The sequence below is a fragment of the Haliotis rufescens genome, unplaced genomic scaffold (assembly GCF_023055435.1).
Source record: "Haliotis rufescens isolate VD_foot unplaced genomic scaffold, xgHalRufe1.0.p SCAF_2, whole genome shotgun sequence".
Classification (NCBI taxonomy): domain Eukaryota; kingdom Metazoa; phylum Mollusca; class Gastropoda; order Lepetellida; family Haliotidae; genus Haliotis; species Haliotis rufescens.
This window is the reverse complement of record NW_025963890.1, coordinates 50,990,548-51,012,423: the sequence shown is the minus strand read 5'-3', so window position 1 is coordinate 51,012,423 and position 21,876 is coordinate 50,990,548. Positions and strand designations below refer to the sequence as shown.

At 40.5% G+C, this 21,876-nt stretch overlaps 2 protein-coding genes across 2 annotated transcripts in view; both read right to left on the bottom strand.

Annotated features, from left to right (window-relative positions):
• Positions 1–1,843: 1,843 nt before the first annotated feature.
• LOC124114343 (pancreatic lipase-related protein 2-like) lies at positions 1,844–13,936 on the bottom strand. Its single transcript, XM_046474854.2, has 9 exons — positions 13,793–13,936; positions 10,573–11,003; positions 8,800–9,031; positions 8,299–8,520; positions 5,952–6,055; positions 4,684–4,813; positions 3,808–3,922; positions 3,047–3,226; positions 1,844–2,046 (listed from the first exon to the last, which is right to left on the bottom strand). The coding sequence occupies exons 1-9, from the start codon at positions 13,833–13,835 to the stop codon at positions 1,962–1,964; spliced, it is 1,542 nt and encodes a 513-aa protein (XP_046330810.2). The 5' UTR covers positions 13,836–13,936; the 3' UTR covers positions 1,844–1,961.
• Positions 13,937–17,249: 3,313 nt separating this feature from the next.
• The window catches only part of LOC124114322 (mucin-4-like), a 30,643-nt gene continuing 26,016 nt past the window's right edge, over positions 17,250–21,876 (bottom strand). Inside the window, exons 14-17 of the mRNA XM_048399357.1 lie at positions 19,757–19,886; positions 19,520–19,631; positions 18,101–18,280; positions 17,250–17,354 (exon numbers count right to left, since the gene is read on the bottom strand). Coding sequence (XP_048255314.1) covers positions 17,273–17,354; positions 18,101–18,280; positions 19,520–19,631; positions 19,757–19,886 — 504 coding nt within the window. The 3' untranslated portion in view covers positions 17,250–17,272. The remainder of the gene's footprint in view (positions 17,355–18,100; positions 18,281–19,519; positions 19,632–19,756; positions 19,887–21,876) is intronic.

The window sequence follows — 21,876 nt, the reverse complement described above, 5'->3', positions numbered from 1 at the left end:
ATTGTACCCCCGCTACGTAGTGTCCACCCGCCTGTCTGTCGGTCTGTACGATAAAAATAAACTCAGTCAATCCCAGCTCCCCTTGAAGACCAAATGATCGGTTCTTAACTGACATAAAATGCTATACAGGTCGTATGCCTAATGTTCATTTTTCGCTGTTTTCAATCAGCAATGGTCTTAATACAGAACATGCTTAACTGCTATAGAAAAGGTATAGACTTCATATCCGAAAAATAAATGCTTTCTATTGTGATAAAAAAAACACTTTTGACTCGACACGGTACTTTTAAAACCGACGGGGTGCTTTTTTAACAAAAATATCATTGTCTTCGAATTCCTGTGGGTTTTTTTATATCATGTGATTCTGGTGTGTGCGTGACTGTCATGTGCGTAATGCTGTTTCAAACTGTCCCTTTTATAATGCCTAAATCTCTGTTAATGGACTATTCTAACAACCCACCGCCATCTACGACTTTGTCTGGTCTGCTCCAAAGACTCCACCGAAACGTCGCATCCGCTGAAGCAGTTGTAGGTCCATGGGTGTTGGCATTGTGGTAGGGTTTCCATAACACATATACAGATTGAAAGAAATCGGACAATAACCACATTTCAATCAACCAGAGTCCCCCTTTCCGTCGCTATGGTATTTGGATGGTAACGGAAATGAGGTTACCTTGTAGAGTATTGTAAGGTAATCTTTGTAATACAATAGGTTTGATAGAAATCGGTAAAAAACGTCAGAGGTAATAAGCCCTTTTATGAATCCTGTATATAGCAACCAGGTGGTCTCTGTATCTAAAAATCCCATCTAATCATTTGCACATCTAATCAACGTAGCTATCAATTAAATCTGCGCAGTCATGAATGTCCGATAAGCATTATTTCATAATAATAACCCTAAATGTAAAAAATAAATATTATCAATAACTTCATCCCTAAATGTAAAAAATTTAACATGTAATTTTTGCATTAAGAGTTGTAACAAGGGTTAACCCGCAACCCTTAATGTATAAAAAATACATTAAGAGTGTTTTTTACATCAAGGGTTGTAACAAAGGTATTATGACCAGTCAGAATGTGTATTATGTCTAAACTTCCCCGTTTAAAACAGACTACAGGTAAACATGTACACAAAGACAATCATCAGGAATTAAACATCTCAGTTTATTTTACCCGTCGAACCAGTACCCCATGCCTGTGGCGACTTCGAGTGGTTACATTGTGTGACCTGCCTGATAAAATGTCACAAGTTCCCTCGGCTTGGATCTATGCTCTTGCAGTCAACCATCTGTTTGCCTTGATTCGATTCCTTATATGGCTCACTGCTGCGTAAAACATCCATTTACTTGCGAAGAACTTTAGCCTCCACCAGCGCTCTGCACCCGACTCCATAATGCAGTAACAGCTAAAGTGTGTTTGATTTAACGCACTATGAAAAATATTAAAGTTCTTTCTTGTCGGGGCAGTGTAAAGAGGAAGGAAAGCCCACACTGGAGAAGGTACCGTGCCGACATACCAAGGGTCATAAGCAGTACTAATCTGTTCGAATAAAAAATAAGCGGATCCTGGCGCAACTATGCAGAGCGAATCGGGACCTTACACGACGTGGCCCCATGTATAAATGAAGAGAATTTCCAAGTAAAGTTTTGTTTTTTAAATACGTGACGGTGTCATAATTTCCCGAACTTGGATTTTCTACTTTAATAACTGTTTACAGCAAATAACCATGGCTATGTGGAACATGGCGTTTTGTTCATAGAGTAACCTGTCCTTTTTAGTACACTGCTTCCCAAAAAGTGAAACCGTGTTCCGGTCACAACAGACCAACGCAAACATGTTCAGGTGAAAAGAGACTTACCCAAAAATGTATTATAAAACAAAATACACGCATTCATTTCGGAAGGCATTTACAACCTCATTTACGTTATCTATTGAGGTAAAGGTGCACACGAGCAGAATGTTCAAGAACAGGAGGACGACCTTGACACAGCAGTTCTGACAGGTGTGTTGTGATTCAACAGACGCCCCCCTAGGCAGGACAGGTAGCTGAAGAGAAACGTCGCCATGTTGTAAACATTGATGCAAAGGCTCTTCAAAACATCTTAATCATCTTGAATAATTGTGGCTTATAAGTGTTCAAATAAGTGAGTGAGTGCGTTGGGTTTAACGCCGATTTTAACAATATTCCAGTTATATCGCGGCGTGTCAGCTTAATGTAGGAGGAAAGCCCGAAGTGATGCAGGTCTCAGACGTTAACCACTTCGGTGAAACCCACGAGCACAGGTATAGTGCTGACAAACCTAGAAACATAATCGGGGCGAACCGGGATTCGAGCCAACAATCATAGGTTTCTGGCGTGCCCAAGGGACGCAACTCTGCACAGCAAATCGCGGCGCCTGAGACGACTGGGCAACCCATGCCCCGTTGAATTTAGTGAATGGGTATAACGCCGGGTAATACTTTGAACAGAATTTCAACTTTAAGAGGTTGTCAGCTTACTGTGGACCGGAGACCGCCTCCGTGGTCCAGTTGATAGAGAGAGGAAGGTCGCTTGTTAGGTCGCTGCCACGTCATACCAAAGCACCTCAAAATATGTCACTTGTTGTTGCCTTGTCTGGCGCTCGTAATTAAGGGGGTGAAACAAGGACTGGTCGGCTCGGTGTTATTACACTGTGTTTGAGTGGCGTATCAATGCTAAACTTTGGCATGGTATCTCAGTGGACTTGCATTATAAAACCGGTATTAGTCCGGACTAGAACGAGATCGAACACACAGAGGCCATGGTCGGCCCGAATCTGGTATTCGAACCCACGACCATCGAATGCTTGCACAGATAAGGGCGCAATGTTGTGTACCCTTTATTAGCAGTTCTAAATTGATTGAATTCCCGTCCGACTTATCCAATCTATGATAATATAACCAATAAAATCCTTTCCATAACCATAATGAATCTATACAGCACATGAACATTATTAATGAAAAATTGTAAAGCATTAGATGCAAAATAATTAAATGTTTTTGATTCAAGTTTCCTTTTAAAACGCACCTTGAGCCATTTTCTCCTGACAAGACCTTGATTTCACTCAAAGCAAAGGCATCTTCTCCACCACCAAACCAGAACCCGGTGTACTTGATGTACTTAACTTCTATGGCAGTTATGTCCCCTACCTCGACAGGGGAGACAACCACGTGGGATAACGTACTTTTGGGTTTCAGAGTTACGTCCCTGCAAAGACATAAACAAAGTTATCAGATGAGGAAAATTTTTTGTTGTTTTCACCAAAAGAGTGAAGTGAGTGATTGAGTTGGGTTTAACGCCGCTTTGAACAGTATTCCAGTTATTTGACGGCGTGTCAGCTTGATGTTGAAAGAAAGCCCGAAGTGATGCATTTCTCAGATGTTCACCACTTTGGTGAAACACACGAACCCGGGCAATGGTGCTAGAAAACCTAGAAATGTCATCGGGGCGAATGGGGTTCGAACCCAGTATCATAGATTTCTGGCGTGCCCGAGGGACGCAATTCTGCACAGCGAATCGCGGCGCCTTAGACGTCTGGGCCACCTGTGTCCCCTTGTAGTGAAGACTGAGCACACAGTATTATAAATGTTTCCCAAAAAAATGGTCCCCATTTTTTCTTGTTCAATATGCATTAACAATTCTATATCGACGTTGCCTTTTCATATAGTATATATAGCTACATTAATAATAAACGAACAATATCAATGACGATATATTGAAACTGACGAGTATGCATGTTGGTGTATGTAGTGATTCGGTACTAAGATGTAATAAGACTGTTCTCTGACTCTGTGACTGTTAAGAAGCCGCTGTCTCCCCACTTCCCCATCAGCCTGATAGCCAGCTTCCCCTTCGTCTCCTTGACACCATCGGGAGACGTCAGCTGCACGCCGTATTGATACCCTGCAATACACGGGGAGCAACAATCAGAAACTTAGCCAACCAAGACGTGTATTAAACGCGACCACTGTTGCTTCAATATGGACACACCCTATTGAAAAGATCTACTCATATGCATTTTATTGTTGTGCCAAAAATTGCAAGTATATGTATACGCACTTGGCAATTTATAGCAACTGAATGTATTGAATGAATGAATGAATGAATGAATGGATAAACGTAGTTTACTCTGTGTGTGTGTGTGTGTGTGTGTGTGTGTGTGTGTGTGTGTGTGTGTGTGTGTGTGTGTGTGTGTGTGTGTGTGTGTGTGTGTGTGTGTGTGTGTGTGTGTGTGTGACGTTTATAACGAACTAACGGATATAACGAACTATTTCTTGGTCCCCTCCACTTGCTGTATATAATGCTGTTTATATGCTTATAATGAATTTAAATTAGTGGTCTATAATCATAGTTTACTCTCTCTGTCTCTATCTATCTGTCTATCTATCTATCTATCTCTCTCTCTCTCTCTCTATCTATCTATCTATCTATCTATCTGTCTGTCTTTCAGACACTGTCTACATTCACTATCAGTTGGTATCCAGTTGACATGTATGTATTTCTAGCAAGAGCTAGAACTTGGCGTATATTCAAATTGTTCACTTGAATCCTAGGATACGTCATGCAATACATCGACATATACGCATCAACTAATGGGGGACATCTCAGCACAAGTTACATCCCCTAAGACTCTTGACCACCGCCAGAAAAGTAAATACAGGTACCGCAAAATGGCGTCTTTCCTCGTGTCTTGAGGTACAATGTGCCGCGGGTCTTGTACTCGTTGGCGTGATACCCGTATTGTGTACATCCCTGCTTCCCGCAAGTCAAGCAACGACCACTGTCAAAAGCATTCTGAAAAAACAGAAATTCAGCATTCAGAATTTCTTTCCATATTCCCATTTTTAGTTATTAACCGCACGGTATTATGACGTAAAAAAAAGCAATTTGAGGTTATGATTAAATTTCTACTATCGTCATTACTGTACTGACATGTCCATGAGAATAACTCCACTCAGAAAGGCTACTTAACTACACCCACCAAGTCCTCCAAAAAGTGTGGGTGTAATGGTGTCATTCTTACACACAACAGGGGCGGGGGGTAGCCTAGTGGTTAAAGAGTTCGCTCGTCACGCTGAAGAGCCGGGTTCGACTCTCCACATGGCCACAATGTGTGACGCCAATTCTGGTGTCCCCCGCAGTGATATTGCTGGAATATTGCTGAAAGCGGCGTAAAACCATACTCACTAACTTACACACACCATTCAGTCACTCTGAGTGAAGTTTTCGCTGGAGTTTTCAGTATTAAAACAATGCAACTGATGGGGACATATAATAGCAACAAACGCTTTATCAATATAACATGAACGGATCCAGGAAGTAAGACAAGTGGGGGTCCATGTTTTAGGGATCTGGGCCCACTTGCACAAAGCGATCTTAGCGCTAAGATGATCGTAACTCCCATACTTTAACATAGGCTTACAATAGTTGTAGCGCTAAGATCGCTTTGTGCAAGTAGGCCCTGGTGGTTAAATGGGAATGTAGTGGGGAGTTGTTACTACATGGCTTTGTCAGTTGGTGCTTATATGAGTGAGCAAACTCCGCTCATTTTACAGCATGATGGATATAACACACGCACGCACGCACACACAAACACGCACACACGCACACACACATGCTACATAAGCACACACACACACACACACACACACACACACATGCTACATAAGCACACACACACACACACATGCTACATAAGCACACACACACACACATGCTACATAAGCACACACACACACACATGCTACATAAGCACACACACACACACACACACACACACACATGCTACATAAGCACACACACACACACACACATGCTACATAAGCACACACACACACATGCTACATAAGCACACACACACACATGCTACATAAGCACACACACACACACACACACATGCTACATAAGCACACACAATACAGTATTTACTTACATAATCCGAACAGGGGTAGGCTGTGAAGGGGCAGGAGGTGGATATAGATTCTGTGTATAAAAAGATAGACCGAGCATGGCTGCAGCTCACAGCTTTGGCTACATCTGAAACACGTTTAATGATGCAGATGTGGAGGATTGTGTAGCCATGAAATGAAGCAGTCATCAGATAGGGTCATTAGATGTTCTTCATAAACATGGATCCTCATCGATTTATGTAATGCAAACAAAAAATGGTTCTTCGGGTATTTTATTCTTCTCCAAAATTGAGATACAGAGGACGAATTTTCTTTGAATGAAAATATACTACCGACAAACAAATAAGGGAACTGATGAAATTATAGTGAGGATGTAATGTCGATAGATGTCTGTAAACGTAATTTCAGGCGTTTTGATCAATATCTCAATAAGTTGGGCGATACATGCAAGACACCTTGATTTACTTGCGTCATTCGTGACCAACTCGTGTTATTCCGGGACAAGCCGAATAGAGACTGGTGCCCCTATCATTGCCACGATAGCGACTGGGGTCCGTCTAAGCGCAAACGGGCATAGCTAAAAGAATAGTCAACTCGCTGCGTAGTGATTCAATTATATTTTCCACCATATATCGAATATATCCCAGATGCTATTGAAAACACATTGGGACTAACAGTATTATACAGTATGATTGAGCACATTTAACTGTACCTTGGGTATATATCAAATGCAAGACATATGTAAAATGAAAAAAAATCTTGCTGAGGGATTCTTTGACCGAAGTACTTGAAGTCATACGCGTATGCTGATTGGTTTGCGTATTTTCGCACATTACATCCATCGATAGGGGGACGAGTCTTCTTGCAGGTTACGGATAGGGGCGAGTGGTGACGAATGTAACCTGCGTTTGATTGGCCTATGTATCCGTCAGAAGGGCTAACCCAAGCTGAGTCACGTTTGCGGGTGCTGGGTCTCTGTCGTGCACTCTCTGTTCGAGAACATCCCTCAGATGCTGTTTTGGGAACATGTAAGGGGACTTAGCGCGCCTGTCCGTATGCATTCTCGTCCGGGACAATGTTTTCTGACATTGTCATCTAGCAGTTCAAATTTCTGTTGATATTTCGAGCGTATTGAACAACGACATGACGACCATTTCGTCAGCATACCGCTGTCAAACGTCCAATCACTAATAATTCGCCAATCATGTGTGAAACCGCCTCACACCATGACACAACCGCCCCTATACTGATCATGGCTAAGAATTGTTGCCCTGGCATAGTGGTAGATGTTAAAATTCGCCATCCTGTTATTGTACGGAATTCCCCGTTGATAACGAGCAGACTGCGTAGTGCAATTATTGTAATTTGTATTTTTCAGGGCATGACACGCCCAGACCTAATTGCAACCCAATTGATGTCAATCTCTACTGATAACAGGAGCATATTTGAATCCATTTAAATCTATCCTCACCCACAACGACCACCTCCACCCCATCGTTTCATTCATACAATTCATTCCCAGATACGTTCTTGGGGGCATTTTTAAGGTGTACTCATCTCAGATGATACAGTGATTGTGAATCTGACGTGGGTCAAACAAAACCTTTCAATGATTTTTAACGATGGAGTTCTAGATCTTTCAGTAGTTTGTAATATTTTGCCTACAAACACCCGCAGTGATCACCTGAATGCTCAACACGTCTCAGGCTTGACAGCAACCTTCTGTAAACGGTTATATTTCCAGGTGAACCGGTGTAATTGACCATTGTTTTATAATTATCCCCTGCCAATTTCATGTAATTTTGCTACCTGTAACCAAACATCAAGTGATCGGTGGACCAGAAAATCGAATGACACGATGGTGCATTTACTGTTTTTGAAAGGTCTATTAAAAACTTCGTCCGCTGAGTACAGGTGCAGAGATTCAGCTGCTTATGAATGTTGTTCTTGCATGATGTGAAATTTCATTGTGATTAGATGTTACGTTCAGATGCAACACCATGGTATTGATAATGTACACCTCAACGATAGCTACATTCACATCATTAGTTCAGTTTTTTTTGTTTTGGTATTATAAAAATTGTATTTTAGATTTCCGTCGACGTAAATACCACTCCGTTTGTTGGATTCTCTGTGATTAATTATGATTATTGTTTGCTTCCCCGTACTGAGTCGTAACAGTTCGAAGAGAGTCAGTATTTCAGCTATATTACAGAGTGTCAATCCGAAGTAAAGCAGGTCCTACCACGTTGGTGAAACCCGCTTGTGCTGGCAAACCAAGAATCATGTTCAGATTCGAACCCACGATAATAGGACTATTGCACGCCTAGGTAACGCAACATTATTGAAATATATTAAGAATCTGGATACCTCCGCCTCCGAAGAGCGTCGTGATAGTCCCTGACAACAGGCCTGAAGGACACCCGGCTTGGGTCTCTCCACCGTTCACGTAGAAATCGACGTCTCCACTGGGTGTGACGATGCCTAAGGTATCGGCATTTGTATGCGTCACGTCAACAAACACAGCGTCAGATTTGTCGAGTCTAACCACTGATGAAGTATCTTTAAAATTGGGCCCAGCCGGATCCATTCCTACAACATTGAAATAGAATATTATACATGTAGATATTTCCAAATATTGGTTCAAGAAATATCGTAATGGTCTGTTCCAACACTGACGATGCCAAGTATCCCTACTCTTCATGGAACAACATGGACCATGCATCAGATTGATGCCATCTTGAAGACGTTGATCACTGACATGCGTCGGATCCGCCGTGGCGTCTTTACGCATGACACTAGTAATATGACTTCATTTGTGAACATAAGCTTATATTTCCCCAAAGGAATAACCAACGATCAACCACGTACCGCTAATTCTGCCGACTTTCCCTCCAAACTGACTTCCTGCGTAGCCGGAAGTATGGGCTCCCAAACTGTGACCAATCAAGTGAAGATCTTCAAGACTAAGCCCCGCCCCAATCAGAAGATCAATGAGAGCCTTCAGTTGTGCGCCAACCAATCGAGTGTTGGCAACGGCCTGGGCGTAGTCCGGAAATACTGCCCCCACTCCCCAGTCGACTACAATAACGTTGAAGTCTCCCTGTAAGATGGAAATAATCTGGTAAGACTTGCTCAGAAAGTTGAACAATCATTCACACATTTAATCCTGTTGTAAGTCAAACTATGATTACACGCAAATTGTCACTCAGAGCAGTTATCTGAAAAATACCTGACTTTATGATATAAAGTTTATAGGGCCTGAATCCTACCTAGTCCTTTCGGTAAATAGATCGTAAACTCCTTCTGTGACGAAATTAACTTGACCTTGAAATTTACATTCGTTTTAACATGAATAATGTTTTAATTGGACTTTCTCTTGTTTATACTTAGTAATATGAGTAGTAAAAGAAAATGATAAAAACCTTTCCATAGTCATAAGAAATATCTGCTACCAAGCAGGGTCCATTTTACTATTTCGACTATATGTGTTTATGAATCAAACAGTGATGATACCAGGTATTCGCGAAAAGGTGAGCGTATCCTGCCCACCGGTGGCACCCATCACAGACACATGTAAAGCCGTATAAATGTTCATCTATAAAGACATGGGTACAAGTCAAAATGGGGAGGTGCATCAGACATCATGTCTGTCAGCAGTGCGCCAAATTTAAAAATATCTTCCTTGTATCTTACAGAAAAAACTGTTTGAAATCTTTCCTAAAGCCTTGAATGTTGTAACCCTGATCAAACAACTTTGAGCAAGAGTTGTATGACACTCTTTAAAATCTTTTTCCTTAAGTTGGTCGTGTGGGACAGTTGTGTACAAAGTTTAAAAATAATTTGTTTTGCCGGAATTATTTTTTGGGGAATCCACTTGGTATTAATTCAAATTGTCTCAAAGGCTTTCTGTGAATATAACGAAAGTCCCCCCTTTGATGTATTAAGTATTGTTGTTAAGCTTTGAGACAGGTACATTGGTGGTACATTTGCTGGACCAAACAATATTCATCTCAAAATCCCGATGCATATGGAAATTGGAAACCAATACAAAAGAGAAATGGCAGTGTCTTAAGGTTTTAGAGGCAAGTGAAAGTTGATGTAACTGCTATAGCTGATTTCTTCCTTAGTTGACAGAGCGACATTTTATGTCACAAAAATTCATGTCACTTCTACTAAGTTCTTTGACCAAACAATTAATGTAATGATGCTTTCATATTATGTTTGGACCTCGGAAGAGTTTGGAGAGCGGAAGGTGTGGGGTTCGATGCCTTTGCCAGTCATACCAAAAGACGTTAAAAGATGGTACTTGTTGCTACCCTGTCTGGCGCTCGGCATTAAGGGGCTAAAACAAGACTGGTCGGCTCGGAGTCAGTATACTGTATCTGAGTGGGGTATTCATGTTAAACTGTGGCATGGTATCTCAGTGGGCTGTTGATGTTGTAAAAGTACTTGGAGTGTCCAAATAAACGTGTATTGGCTTTTTTTAAAACAATAGTGAAAATGCACTTGAACTGGACCACTGTCTACAGCCTACTTTCTTCTGTTGGAAAATCTTAATAATATTATGTGTATTTAAGAAACAGTATTTTTTGTCTTTCTTATCTTTGCAATGAAATATACAGGTTGAATATTACTACAAACCAGTTTCAGAAATGTATCCTTCATCACCTGCACCCAAGATGTATTGCCATTGTTATTGAAGCCATGTACAATTATTTTAGTCGGTTTCTTAGGCTCAAACTTGGACGCAGTAACACTAGACAAATCGGTGTAGTTGAGCTCGTCATAGTCGTCGTTGCCAATACTTTCACGTGTGTATAGCCAGAACCCTGATCCTAGTGCTTCCGGTGTTACCGGAAGTACAAATACTGTGTTGTTAAATGGCGGGCTGTTGCTGAAACATCCGACAACCGGATAACAGACAGTTTGGTTAGTACGTGGATCCTGTGTGGTCTTTGGTGGCGATGTTGAAGCTTGATTGTTGGTTGATGCTGCAGCATGTGACGAGTTGGGATGAGATGGGTTTTGCGGGTTAGATGCTGCGTCAGCGCAACTCTCTGCTACACAAAAGGCTGGGGGTATAAAGCTGTGTGTTAGTCAAGTTTCCATCAGATATCTGATTAATATGTTTGACGGAACCTATTCATCGAGACTGCCTCGGTGGTCTTGTGGAAGGGTGTCAGCCCAGAGAACAGAAGGTCCGGGATTGGATCTCTGGCCACGTCAAACCAAAAGACGTTAAGAGATGGTACTTACCCTGTTCCGGTGCTAGACATTAAGGGGCTAAAACAAGGACTGGTCGGTTCGGAGTCAGTTTTCTGTGTCTGAGTGGGGTATTCATGTTAAACTGCAGTATGGTATTGACCTTAAGCAACAATCACATCAATAGGACATTCAAAGAAGTCCAGATATTTTAGTGAAATGACCAAATGCAGAAAGAGTTTTGTACTCAAGCTGCACGCTTGTCCTGTATGCTTAACATATTATCCGTTTCCACGGTGATGACTAAAATTTCACAATTCAATACATGCTCGAAAGCTGGGATATCTGCGAGACTCGCACCTGCAATTTACGAAGAGGCACGATGATAACATTCATGCTGTAACTGTCATGTTGTACAACTATACATATCATCATCGGATAGGTTTACTCTGGTTAGACGAATCACGTCTTCAAACATGCTGAGTAATTCGGCATGGAGATATTTTAATCTTTAACCAGATTGGATTAAAACTGACCCTGTACACTCATTTGATGGCGTCTTTCTTCGCAAATCTTTTTTCATTGTGAAACGTAAACATATACTGAAGTTGCTCTGGTCCGGTTAGATGTTTGAGAATGAAAGGCAATTGATTTGGACTTTTGGGACTGGAAAACAGATGATTTGGGCTTTCCGAACTGGAAGGTTGATGCTTAGGTCTGCCTCTTCCTACCATGAATGAGTCTGGATAATCAAAGGGGTATGTTGAGATGTAGCAGTTAGAATATCCCATGTGTCATGCATGGGATGAGAACGATTGACTTTGGTGGCAACTGTTGGACGGTTCGTCCGATAAGAAAGGCGCAAGGCGGATGTATGGTACAAGCAATTTGACCCATTTTGTCTTAGTTACAACATTCAAACAGGGGAAAGTTTGTATTGGAGTCGTTTGCGAAGAGGCTTTGGGGGGCCTATCGTTCTATTCACCGTCCTGGTCGCAGGCTACAGCAAGTTCTTTCGTCTCTCGAGCTTTGAACAGCGTTTGCGAGGAGGTGAACGTTGCCGTGTACAGTTCCATTCACCGTCTTGGAGGCAAGCAACATTGAGTTCTTTCGTCTTGCATATATTCGTACATTCTCTGGACGTAAATGTTTCTGGAGGATTAGGATTAGGACGTTATAAATGAAAGAGTAATGGCATACTTAATCTAGAGAGAAAAACAAAACAAGGAGAAGATATGGAGTGTGTGTTACTTTTGAGTTAATAGAGACTCTTTTGATATAAAAAGATTACAGATGCATTATCCTTATTTTCAGTAGACAGTAGACAGATGAGGTGGCTTCTGTTTAAAACTTGTACTCACTCCACGATGTCGAGACAGAACAAAACATAATGTATCACCCCCAACACTCGTGGGTGTGTCACTCGTCAAAGGGAACAGCAAGTGTTCGGACATGACATTGGTTTAAGTATAACATTTATGTTCTTCTGCTGCCTTAAGGATAAAGCCAATCAGGAAAGTAACATTATATGAAGAAAACACAAATGAGTTCATATTGTTTTCAGCTTTTCTGAGGACAAAAAGTGTGGAGACGCATATATCAGATTTAGTTGTTTGGCTGGGTTTTTTTAATTTCTTAATCATACATTTTATAATCATTAATTTAAATTAATATGATAAATTTAATTGGGATGAGTTAATTTTTAATCCTTTGCCTTTCCATTACAGTCCAAGAAGATGATGGTGATGATTAGGACTATGCTTCGGGGTAAGGTGGCGCACCTCCTACCTTTAGAAACACAGACCATTATTTTTGTTTTCTTTGACGTTAATAGTGTAATGTACATCATATCAATTTTGGCTCTAATTATTTTGTAAATCTTTTTAGGAGCGAATTAATTTAAGTATATTGGATATTGTTGAAATAGAAATAAGTGTTAACATAAGTTATATCCTTCTTGAAGTAAATTGTATTTAACGAATAGTCGATGTGTGTTCGTAGCTGCTCCGTCTCACATTCAAATGTCAATCCTTACTTACTTACTTACTTACTTACTTACTTACTTACTTTGGAGATTTAACGTGCGCTTTCCGACTGATGCGTATTTCAATTCTAAAGCTATGACCGTTAAATACCTACATGGATATATATTCAGCCAATCAAAATCATCGTTTAATTAACCAATGGGATACGTTCCATATATGCCAATCGTTTTCCGTGCCGTATTACATTGTAGAGGGGGGCGCTAACTCACCGATTGGTCCAACTTATTATCTCCAACCAATTGTTATCGATGAGGACGCACGGGTATGGGGACTGGGTTCGGGTGACCCCGACGCTATCAATATCGTCACGTCATCGATCGATTCTTGAGGAGGGCGTTGCCTCGCGATCGAGTGGAGGCCCTGAATGACTGCCGTGGTCACGTGACCGAAAGGAGGACGCAGATTGGGTTGGGTTTATAGACCCACTTTTACAACAATCAAACCTTCTGCACACATTATGGTGCTCGTATATGTGCCTGTGTGACACTCCTGGCGTCTTCCACGTTGTTTGCAGAAATCATAATCTGAGATTAAGTAACATTAATATTATGAATGAAGAAATATAACGATGTAGTGCCATCACAGTAAGTAAGGCAGTGTATCAGTGCACCTACCTAGCACCGCCCACAGGCTGAGACCCGCCGCAAGAGACCTCATAACGACCAGTGCATATCTCCAAAAGAAGACGAATGTGTTCAACAGTATCACGTGACACGCTTAGGTTTGGACAAGAAATTTGCCACCTGTTGCTGTTGTGCAATCGCCTTGCCGCGTGTCGGTGAACAAATGTATCTTGTAGATATAAATATATAGTACTACATCTGGGGAACTCAAGATTTTTGAAACGATCTTAGCTAAGATTAATCTTTACAACTTACGTTCAAAGATAAGATATTTTAAGTTTACCATAAGCTACATTTTCGGAACTATCTTACATATGTTGCAGATCGTACAAAGTTACCAAACCTTTTCCTACTCTGACAGAGAACTCGTTTATGTTAGAGATTGAAAAGGCGGGACGTCACGGGGATTTCCCAGCCACTGACAATGACAATAATATAATATGCTATCACTACCCCATAACAAATAGCATTCGTGTGCCACGCAAAGACATTTTTCAAACCCTATAAATGTTATAATCAGTACGTATAGTGTTACCACACTATGGCTATTAGAATGGAAATCATGTGCCAAAAGATACTTCAATATATTCCCTTTTAATGGTTCTCTCGCGAGCGCGGAGAACTCTGTGTAAACACATCGCGTACAAAGTTAAAGACGAAAGTAAGGGACGTTATTCTAAATGACAATGACGAGACGTTTGATTGAACGGCAGGCGTTCAGCATTTAAGATACGTGTTCAAGTCTGATGTTACGTGATGTATAATGGGTCAGTTTGACAATACTGCTTGTTTTTTAGTGTTTATATCAAAAGTCAGATTAATAGTGAAAACACCAACATTATACCTGGACACACACAAAACAAAAATTGTTCAGGAAGCCGCGCACCCACGAGCGTGGCATGAGGTCAAAGTTAGCTTAAGTTTGTTTTGTTATTAAAAATCCAATATCTTTCACGAATAAACAAATACAATATCAAGCAATTTATATTTAGATGATGTAATTATTTTTTGTCTATCTAGATATGTAATTCTTTATAAAACTTGAAAGTGACACTAATTTTCGTTCACAAAAGGAGATAATTTAGGAATTGTCAAGTTATGTCCACCATAAGTTAAGGTGAACATACAGGTAATGTTGTCCTTTTCTATCATTTTAAATTAAGTAGAGCTATTAAACTGATTTGTCTGTTTCGATTTACATCTGGCTGGGGAGCGAAATAACTACAATTTAAATGTGTCAAATCGCAGTTCGATGACGTTTTGCTTGTCTGACGGCATTGCTAAGGGTCATTTATTTGGCAGGTGACACTATCCTTTACCATGATTTTATTGTCTGAGTGGTCTCAAGTATCTATCCTTTTTTTAATATTAAACGGGGAAATTTAGCTTAGCTTTTAAGAAGTCAAACATCAATTATTATTTGATCAATGTTACCGAGAGTGTAACGAAGGTGTCACACACTGGGTAGGAGCATGATCGGGCCAATACAAAGGGAGAGTACTCTCAACTAGAATATGAACTAAGATTAGCTGCCCCTGAGTTATCAATAGGGTCACGGTCTTTACTATAGCCTGCCAACACCTTCCGTTTTTATCCTTGTTTCACACTTCTTTCAGCATAGACTCAGATATAAATATGTTATAAGTTATCGAATCCATAGTTATATGGATCGGTATCACGATTAACAAGATTTCTGATGTGAAATCTTTGATGAGTTCTTCGTGTCTTCGAAGTGTCAGTTTGAATCACACAGTTTAACAAAATGAAATGCCAATGTTTGAACGTAAAGCAGATTATTGGTTTGAAAAATACCTATGGCAAAGTATGCCCCCATCTTGGATGAAGATAAAATACACGTACTACAGGTATTGAACTATCTTAGATTTACGACATTGTTACGATATCTTAGGGCCACGGTAGTTTCGATAATAGATTACGACAGTCTACGATTTCCCTACGATAACTTTATGATAATTTTAGGGCTAAGATCGTTTCGAAAATCTAGACTCAGATCCATGGCGGGACTCTAATCCGTGGCGCTTTCTCAGATCCGTCGCAGATTTGCATTGTCATATGAAATTGCCAATTATTAACATTATATGATAATCTGCCATAGATCTGAGTATGCGCCAATATCTGCCCCATATGTGGAATCTGCCACAGATCTGAGAATCCGCCACGGATCAGAGTCCAACCAAAGAGTCCTAAATATATATCTACATGCTTGTAAATGCCTCTGAGTATCTCAATGAACAAACAAAATGGCGAAGTGAGGGTACGATTGAGCAGAGACGTTGCCCAAGTTGCCCGAATGCTTGGCAAATAAAAAAGTGTAATCTCTGGACTCTGGGACAAGTACCCTCAAACGGGTGTACCCTCTATGAAGGATGTGACCCTAACAGCTAACCATAGGCAGGAAAGATTGGGGTAAGTTTGGCAACACCAGGGACGTTCTGTGCGCCATGTTTACAGACATGTTACTGGCAAAATGTTGTTGCTAAAATAATATAAAGGCTTGTCAACAGTAAAATTGTTTAAACATTAAGTAGGTTGTGATAACCCTGTTAACCCAGTTATTGTTGAAATTCAGCACAACCTTATCTCGTTATGAAAAAATTCATTCAGACATACATGTTTTATGCGATAAAAGATTAAGGCCAGACGTCTCACTTATTCTTGTGAGTAAATAATAGTCTGTGTATCATAGTATGTTTATGACAATTTGTGCATTTCAGTCTGTATTAATAACGGAATATTAACACCAGAACATATTACACAGTGTTGTTTCATTGTAAACAGCATCAGTAGTGAGTGAGTATGGTTTTACGCATCTTTTAGCAATATTCCAGCAATATCAGGGCGGGGGACACGAGAAATGGGCTTCACACATTGTACCCATGTCGGGAATCGAACCCGGGTCTTCGGCGTGACGAGCGAACGCTTTAACCACTAGGCTACCCGATCGCCCGAAACAACATCAGTAATATATACATAACGTGTGTTACAGGCCATTTGGTTCATTGTTTCCCTCAAACATCTTTCCAAGACCAATATTATGCCAGAAAAAGGACGAGCATATCAAGTTGTATTAATGGTTAAGGGCGTCTGGATATCCTATTGGTCGAAAGCCCGGTTACTATTCCACCATATGGGTACAACACGTGTAGCCCATATTTAGTGTCCCTCTCTGTTGTAATGCTGTGCTACTGCAAAAAGTGGCGTAACAGCACACTCTTTCACTCACTCATAATATGTATTAGTTTCAATAAATGAGAACTCATTTTCTTCATGTTTGATTGGCATTCTAGGAGTTGGCAAATAAGTACATAAGCTGGAGCTTGATATGGGTTTAAAAATCCTCATCGAAATAACGCTACATGCATTAAACCAGAAGTTATCCATTAAGTTGTACGTTTTTCAAACAGTTAAAAAATCACAAAGTCCATCCTAAGATGAATATATAATTTATTTTTAACATGCTGTCCTGGTGGTGATGACGGTGCGAGCCTCTGTGTTGTGGTGCACTTCCTTGCCACCATAGCAAAACAGATAACTGGAATAAATAAAATTCAATTCAAATATCTTCTTGAATAAATATTTTTCCTCGTCCCAGACAGCTCGGAGATCTGGGGTGGTGGGGTAGCCAAATGGTTAAGGCGTTCGTTCGTCACGCCGAAGGCCCGGTTTCGATTCCCCACATATATAGGTACAATGTGTGAAGCCCATTTCTGGCGTCCTCCGCCGTGATGTTGCTGTAATATTGCTAAAAGCGGTGTAAAACCTCACTCACTCACTCACTCACTCACTCACTCACTCACTCTAGAGATCTAGTAAGGGTGAGAGTATTATAGCACATTCTTAACTAAGTTGACAGGGTTCCAGATACATGCTGTGCCTTGATATCACTGATGATTTCATAACGACTGGCGCCAGCGAACGACGTTGTTGTGTAACAAACAAACGCATGTTCCTCGGCACAGACTTCTCATACGATAACTGCCATGTATACACAAGGGGGTTTTTCAACTGGTAGAGAGGTACGAGAGTGTCATACTTTTAAAAGTTATTATTATGAAAAACGAGAGTTTTATTACGTGCATGTAGTGGAAAAGACTGTGTTTCTTTAATAATCTGTCCATAACAACTGACGAGCCTGGCATTATGTTATAGAATCAGATGAGTTATGTAGTTACATTTACACTACATGTAACCATTCTCCTCCGATTCATGTGACAGTACCCACCCTTCTCCACACCGCCCCGTCCTACCCCTTCCCTAATGTCTTCAACTTTTCATTACCTGTAACCATTCTCTCCTGAGGTAACTTTAACCCTCTCCACTTTAAGCGTGTCCTCGCCTCCGCCAAGCCAGAACCCAGTGTGTTTAACATACTTAAACACCAGAGATTTCAAATCGCCAACCTCCACAGGGGAGATAATCACGTCCTGAACCTCACTTCCGGCCTTCACCGTATCGTCTCTACAATAGAATCAAGACCATTATAAACTGACTCATTCACATAAATATTGTCTAACCAATTGTCGGAATCGTTATCTAGAGGTTAGTCATATTTACAAAAGAACCTTGTCTCGAGTAATCATCATACAGAAATCTTTCAAATTTGGATAGCTTACTTATTACAAATATACTGTAGGAGGTGAACTGCGAGATAAAAAAAAAAGTACCCATTGTTATTTAGCAGTTTAATTTATAGTAAAACAATGATTGTAACTGTATTGCATTGTTTCTGTTGAGATTCAGTAGAAGTTCAATGATCAGTTGTCAGGAATGTTTGTTTGTTTGTTTGTTTGTTTGTTGTTTAACGCCGCACTCAGCAATATTCCAGCTAAATGACGGCGGTCTGTAAATAAATTGTCTAGACCAGACAATTCAGTGATTGACATCATGAACATCGATCCACGCAATAGGGATACGAAGACATGCATCAAGTAAGTCAGTGAGCCGATCCCGTTAATCGCCTCTTACGACAAGCATAGTCGCTTTTTACGGCAAGCATGGGTTGTTGAAGACTTATTCTACCCAGAATCTTCACGGGTCTGTCAGGAATGAAGTACTAGTTAATGTAAGCAGTGGTGAGGATGTAATCATATTTAGATGCTTGAATTATCTGTAAACTTCCGGAATAGCATGGATGGATGTCACGCGTTATAGAATCATGTGGAATATTCTGTGATGTTCAAGTGACACTGGACTGGTCTGGCACTGTGTAGAAAGTGTTAGAAGCTTGTTAGCCTACATAAGTGGAGCGGGTGCGTGCCTGTCTCATTTCACATTTCATCTGACACAACATCAACACCAGCTTTCGTGTGAAGATCACTTTTCACCTTCGTGTTAAGCCTTCTCCTATCTCGGAAGCTTGACCACTGATGCGGCGAGGTGATTATTATTCTTGTCATTGTCATTTCCACAGCTCTCACACTTGATACTGCCATTGAATATTGTACTACCACTCAATTGCGTACTACCAATATAATTGCTGCACTGCAGCTTGTATTGATTTACTAGTTACTTTTGTTATACAATTGTTGATTGTATACCATTTGTTTGTTGTTTGTTGTTTGTTTGTTGTTAGTTTCACACTAAATTCTTTTACGTACAGATTTCTGGGTTAACATATTATTTCGACACGTAACACCATATACGACTATAAATTTTCTGATGTCTTTATATATGCAAAATTAAAGGTAACTTCATTACCCAGTGACTGGGACAAACTCGCTGGTTCCCCACGTGCCTTCCATCTTGACAAAAAGTCGACCTTTCGTATTCTTGGTAGAACTCGTTTTGATTTCAACGCCATAGTGATACCCTTAAACATAATGTACTGATAAAATAGACAAAATATTTTCCATTTCGTTTCATAACTCAAAATCCTTATGGGATAACATTAATCTAATAATTTCATGTCAAATGTCATATAGTCACGTGACTTACCGCAAAATGGCGTCTTGCTTCCGGTGTTGAGGTACATCTTACCGCGGGCGTAATACTGGTCGGCGTAATAGCCGAGTTGGGAACAGCCAGTAGAACCACAAGTCAGGCACTTTCCCTTCTTGAAGTCATCCTGGTGAACAATGAACAGACAATAAAGTAATGGAAAACTTGTGACAAAGGACGCACAAACTGAATATAGCTCTGGTATGGTTGTGCCAATGTACAGACAATAAAGCTATGTTTTGGTTGTGACAAGGTACAGACAATAAAGCTATGGTGTGGTTGTGACAATGTACAGACAATAAAGCTATGTTTTGGTTGTGACAAGGTACAGACAATATAGCTATGGTGTGGTTGTGACAAGGTACAGACAATAAAGCTATGGTGTGGTTGTGACAAGGTACAGACAATATAGCTATGGTGTGGTTGTGACAAGGTACAGACAATATAGCTATGTTTTGGTTGTGACAATGTACAGACAATAAAGTTATGGTGTGGTTGTGACAATGTACAGACAATAAAGCTATGGTGTGGTTGTGACAAGGTACAGACAATATAGCTATGGTGTGGTTGTGACAAGGTACAGACAATAAAGCTATGGTGTGGTTGTGACAAGGTACAGACAATAAAGCTATGGTCTGGTTGTGACAAGGTACAGACAATAAAGCTATGGTGTGGTTGTGACAATGTACAGACAATAAAGCTATGGTGTGGTTGTGACAAGGTACAGACAATAAAGCTATGGTGTGGTTGTGACAAGGTACAGACAATAAAGCTATGGTCTGGTTGTGACAAGGTACAGACAATAAAGCTATGGTGTGGTTGTGACAATGTACAGACAATAAAGCTATGGTGTGGTTGTGACAAGGTACAGACAATAAAGCTATGTTTCGGTTGTGACAAGGTACAGACAATAAAGTTATGGTGTGGTTGTGACAATGTACAGACAATAAAGCTATGGTGTGGTTGTGACAAGGTACAGACAATAAAGCTATGGTGTGGTTGTGACAAGGTACAGACAATATAGCTATGGTGTGGTTGTGACAAGGTACAGACAATATAGCTATGGTGTGGTTGTGACAATGTACAGACAATAAAGCTATGGTGTGGTTGTGACAAGGTACAGACAATAAAGCTATGGTGTGGTTGTGACAAGGTACAGAAAATAAAGCAATGGTGTGGTTGTGACAATGTACAGACAATAAAGCTATGGTGTGGTTGTGACAAGGTACATACAATATTGCTATGGTGTGGTTGTGACAATGTACAGACAATAAAGCTATGGTGTGGTTGTGACAAGGTACAGACAATAAAGCTATGGTGTGGTTGTGACAAGGTACAGACAATAAAGCTATGGTGTGGTTGTGACAAGGTACAGACAATATAGCTATGGTGTGGTTGTGACAAGGTACAGACAATATAGCTATGGTGTGGTTGTGCCAATGTACAGACAATAGAGTTATGGTGTGGTTGTGACAATGTACAGACAATAAAGCTATGTTTTGGTTGTGACAAGGTACAGACAATAAAGCTATGTTTCGGTTGTGACAAGGTACAGACAATAAAGTTATGGTGTGGTTGTGACAAGGTACAGACAATAAAGTTATGGTGTGGTTGTGGCAATGTACAGACAATAAAGCTATGGTGTTGTTGTGACAATGTACAGACAATAAAGCTATGGTGTGGTTGTGACAAGGTACAGACAATAAAGCTATGGTGTGGTTGTGACAATGTACAGATAATATAGCTCTGGTGTGGTTGTGACAATGTACAGACAATAAAGCTCTGGTGTGGTTGTGACAATGTACAGACAATATAGCTCTGGTGTGGTTGTGACAAGGTACAGACAATATTGCTCTGGTATGGTTGTGACAAGGTTCAAACAATAAAGCTATGGTGTGACTGTGACAATGTACAGCCAATATAGCTATGGTGTGACTGTGACAATGTACAGACAATAAAGCTATGGTGTGGTTGTGACAAGGTACAGACAATATTGCTCTGGTATGGTTGTGACAAGGTTCAAACAATAAAGCTATGGTGTGACTGTGACAATGTACAGACAATATAGCTATGGTGTGACTGTGACAATGTACAGACAATAAAGCTATGGTGTGGTT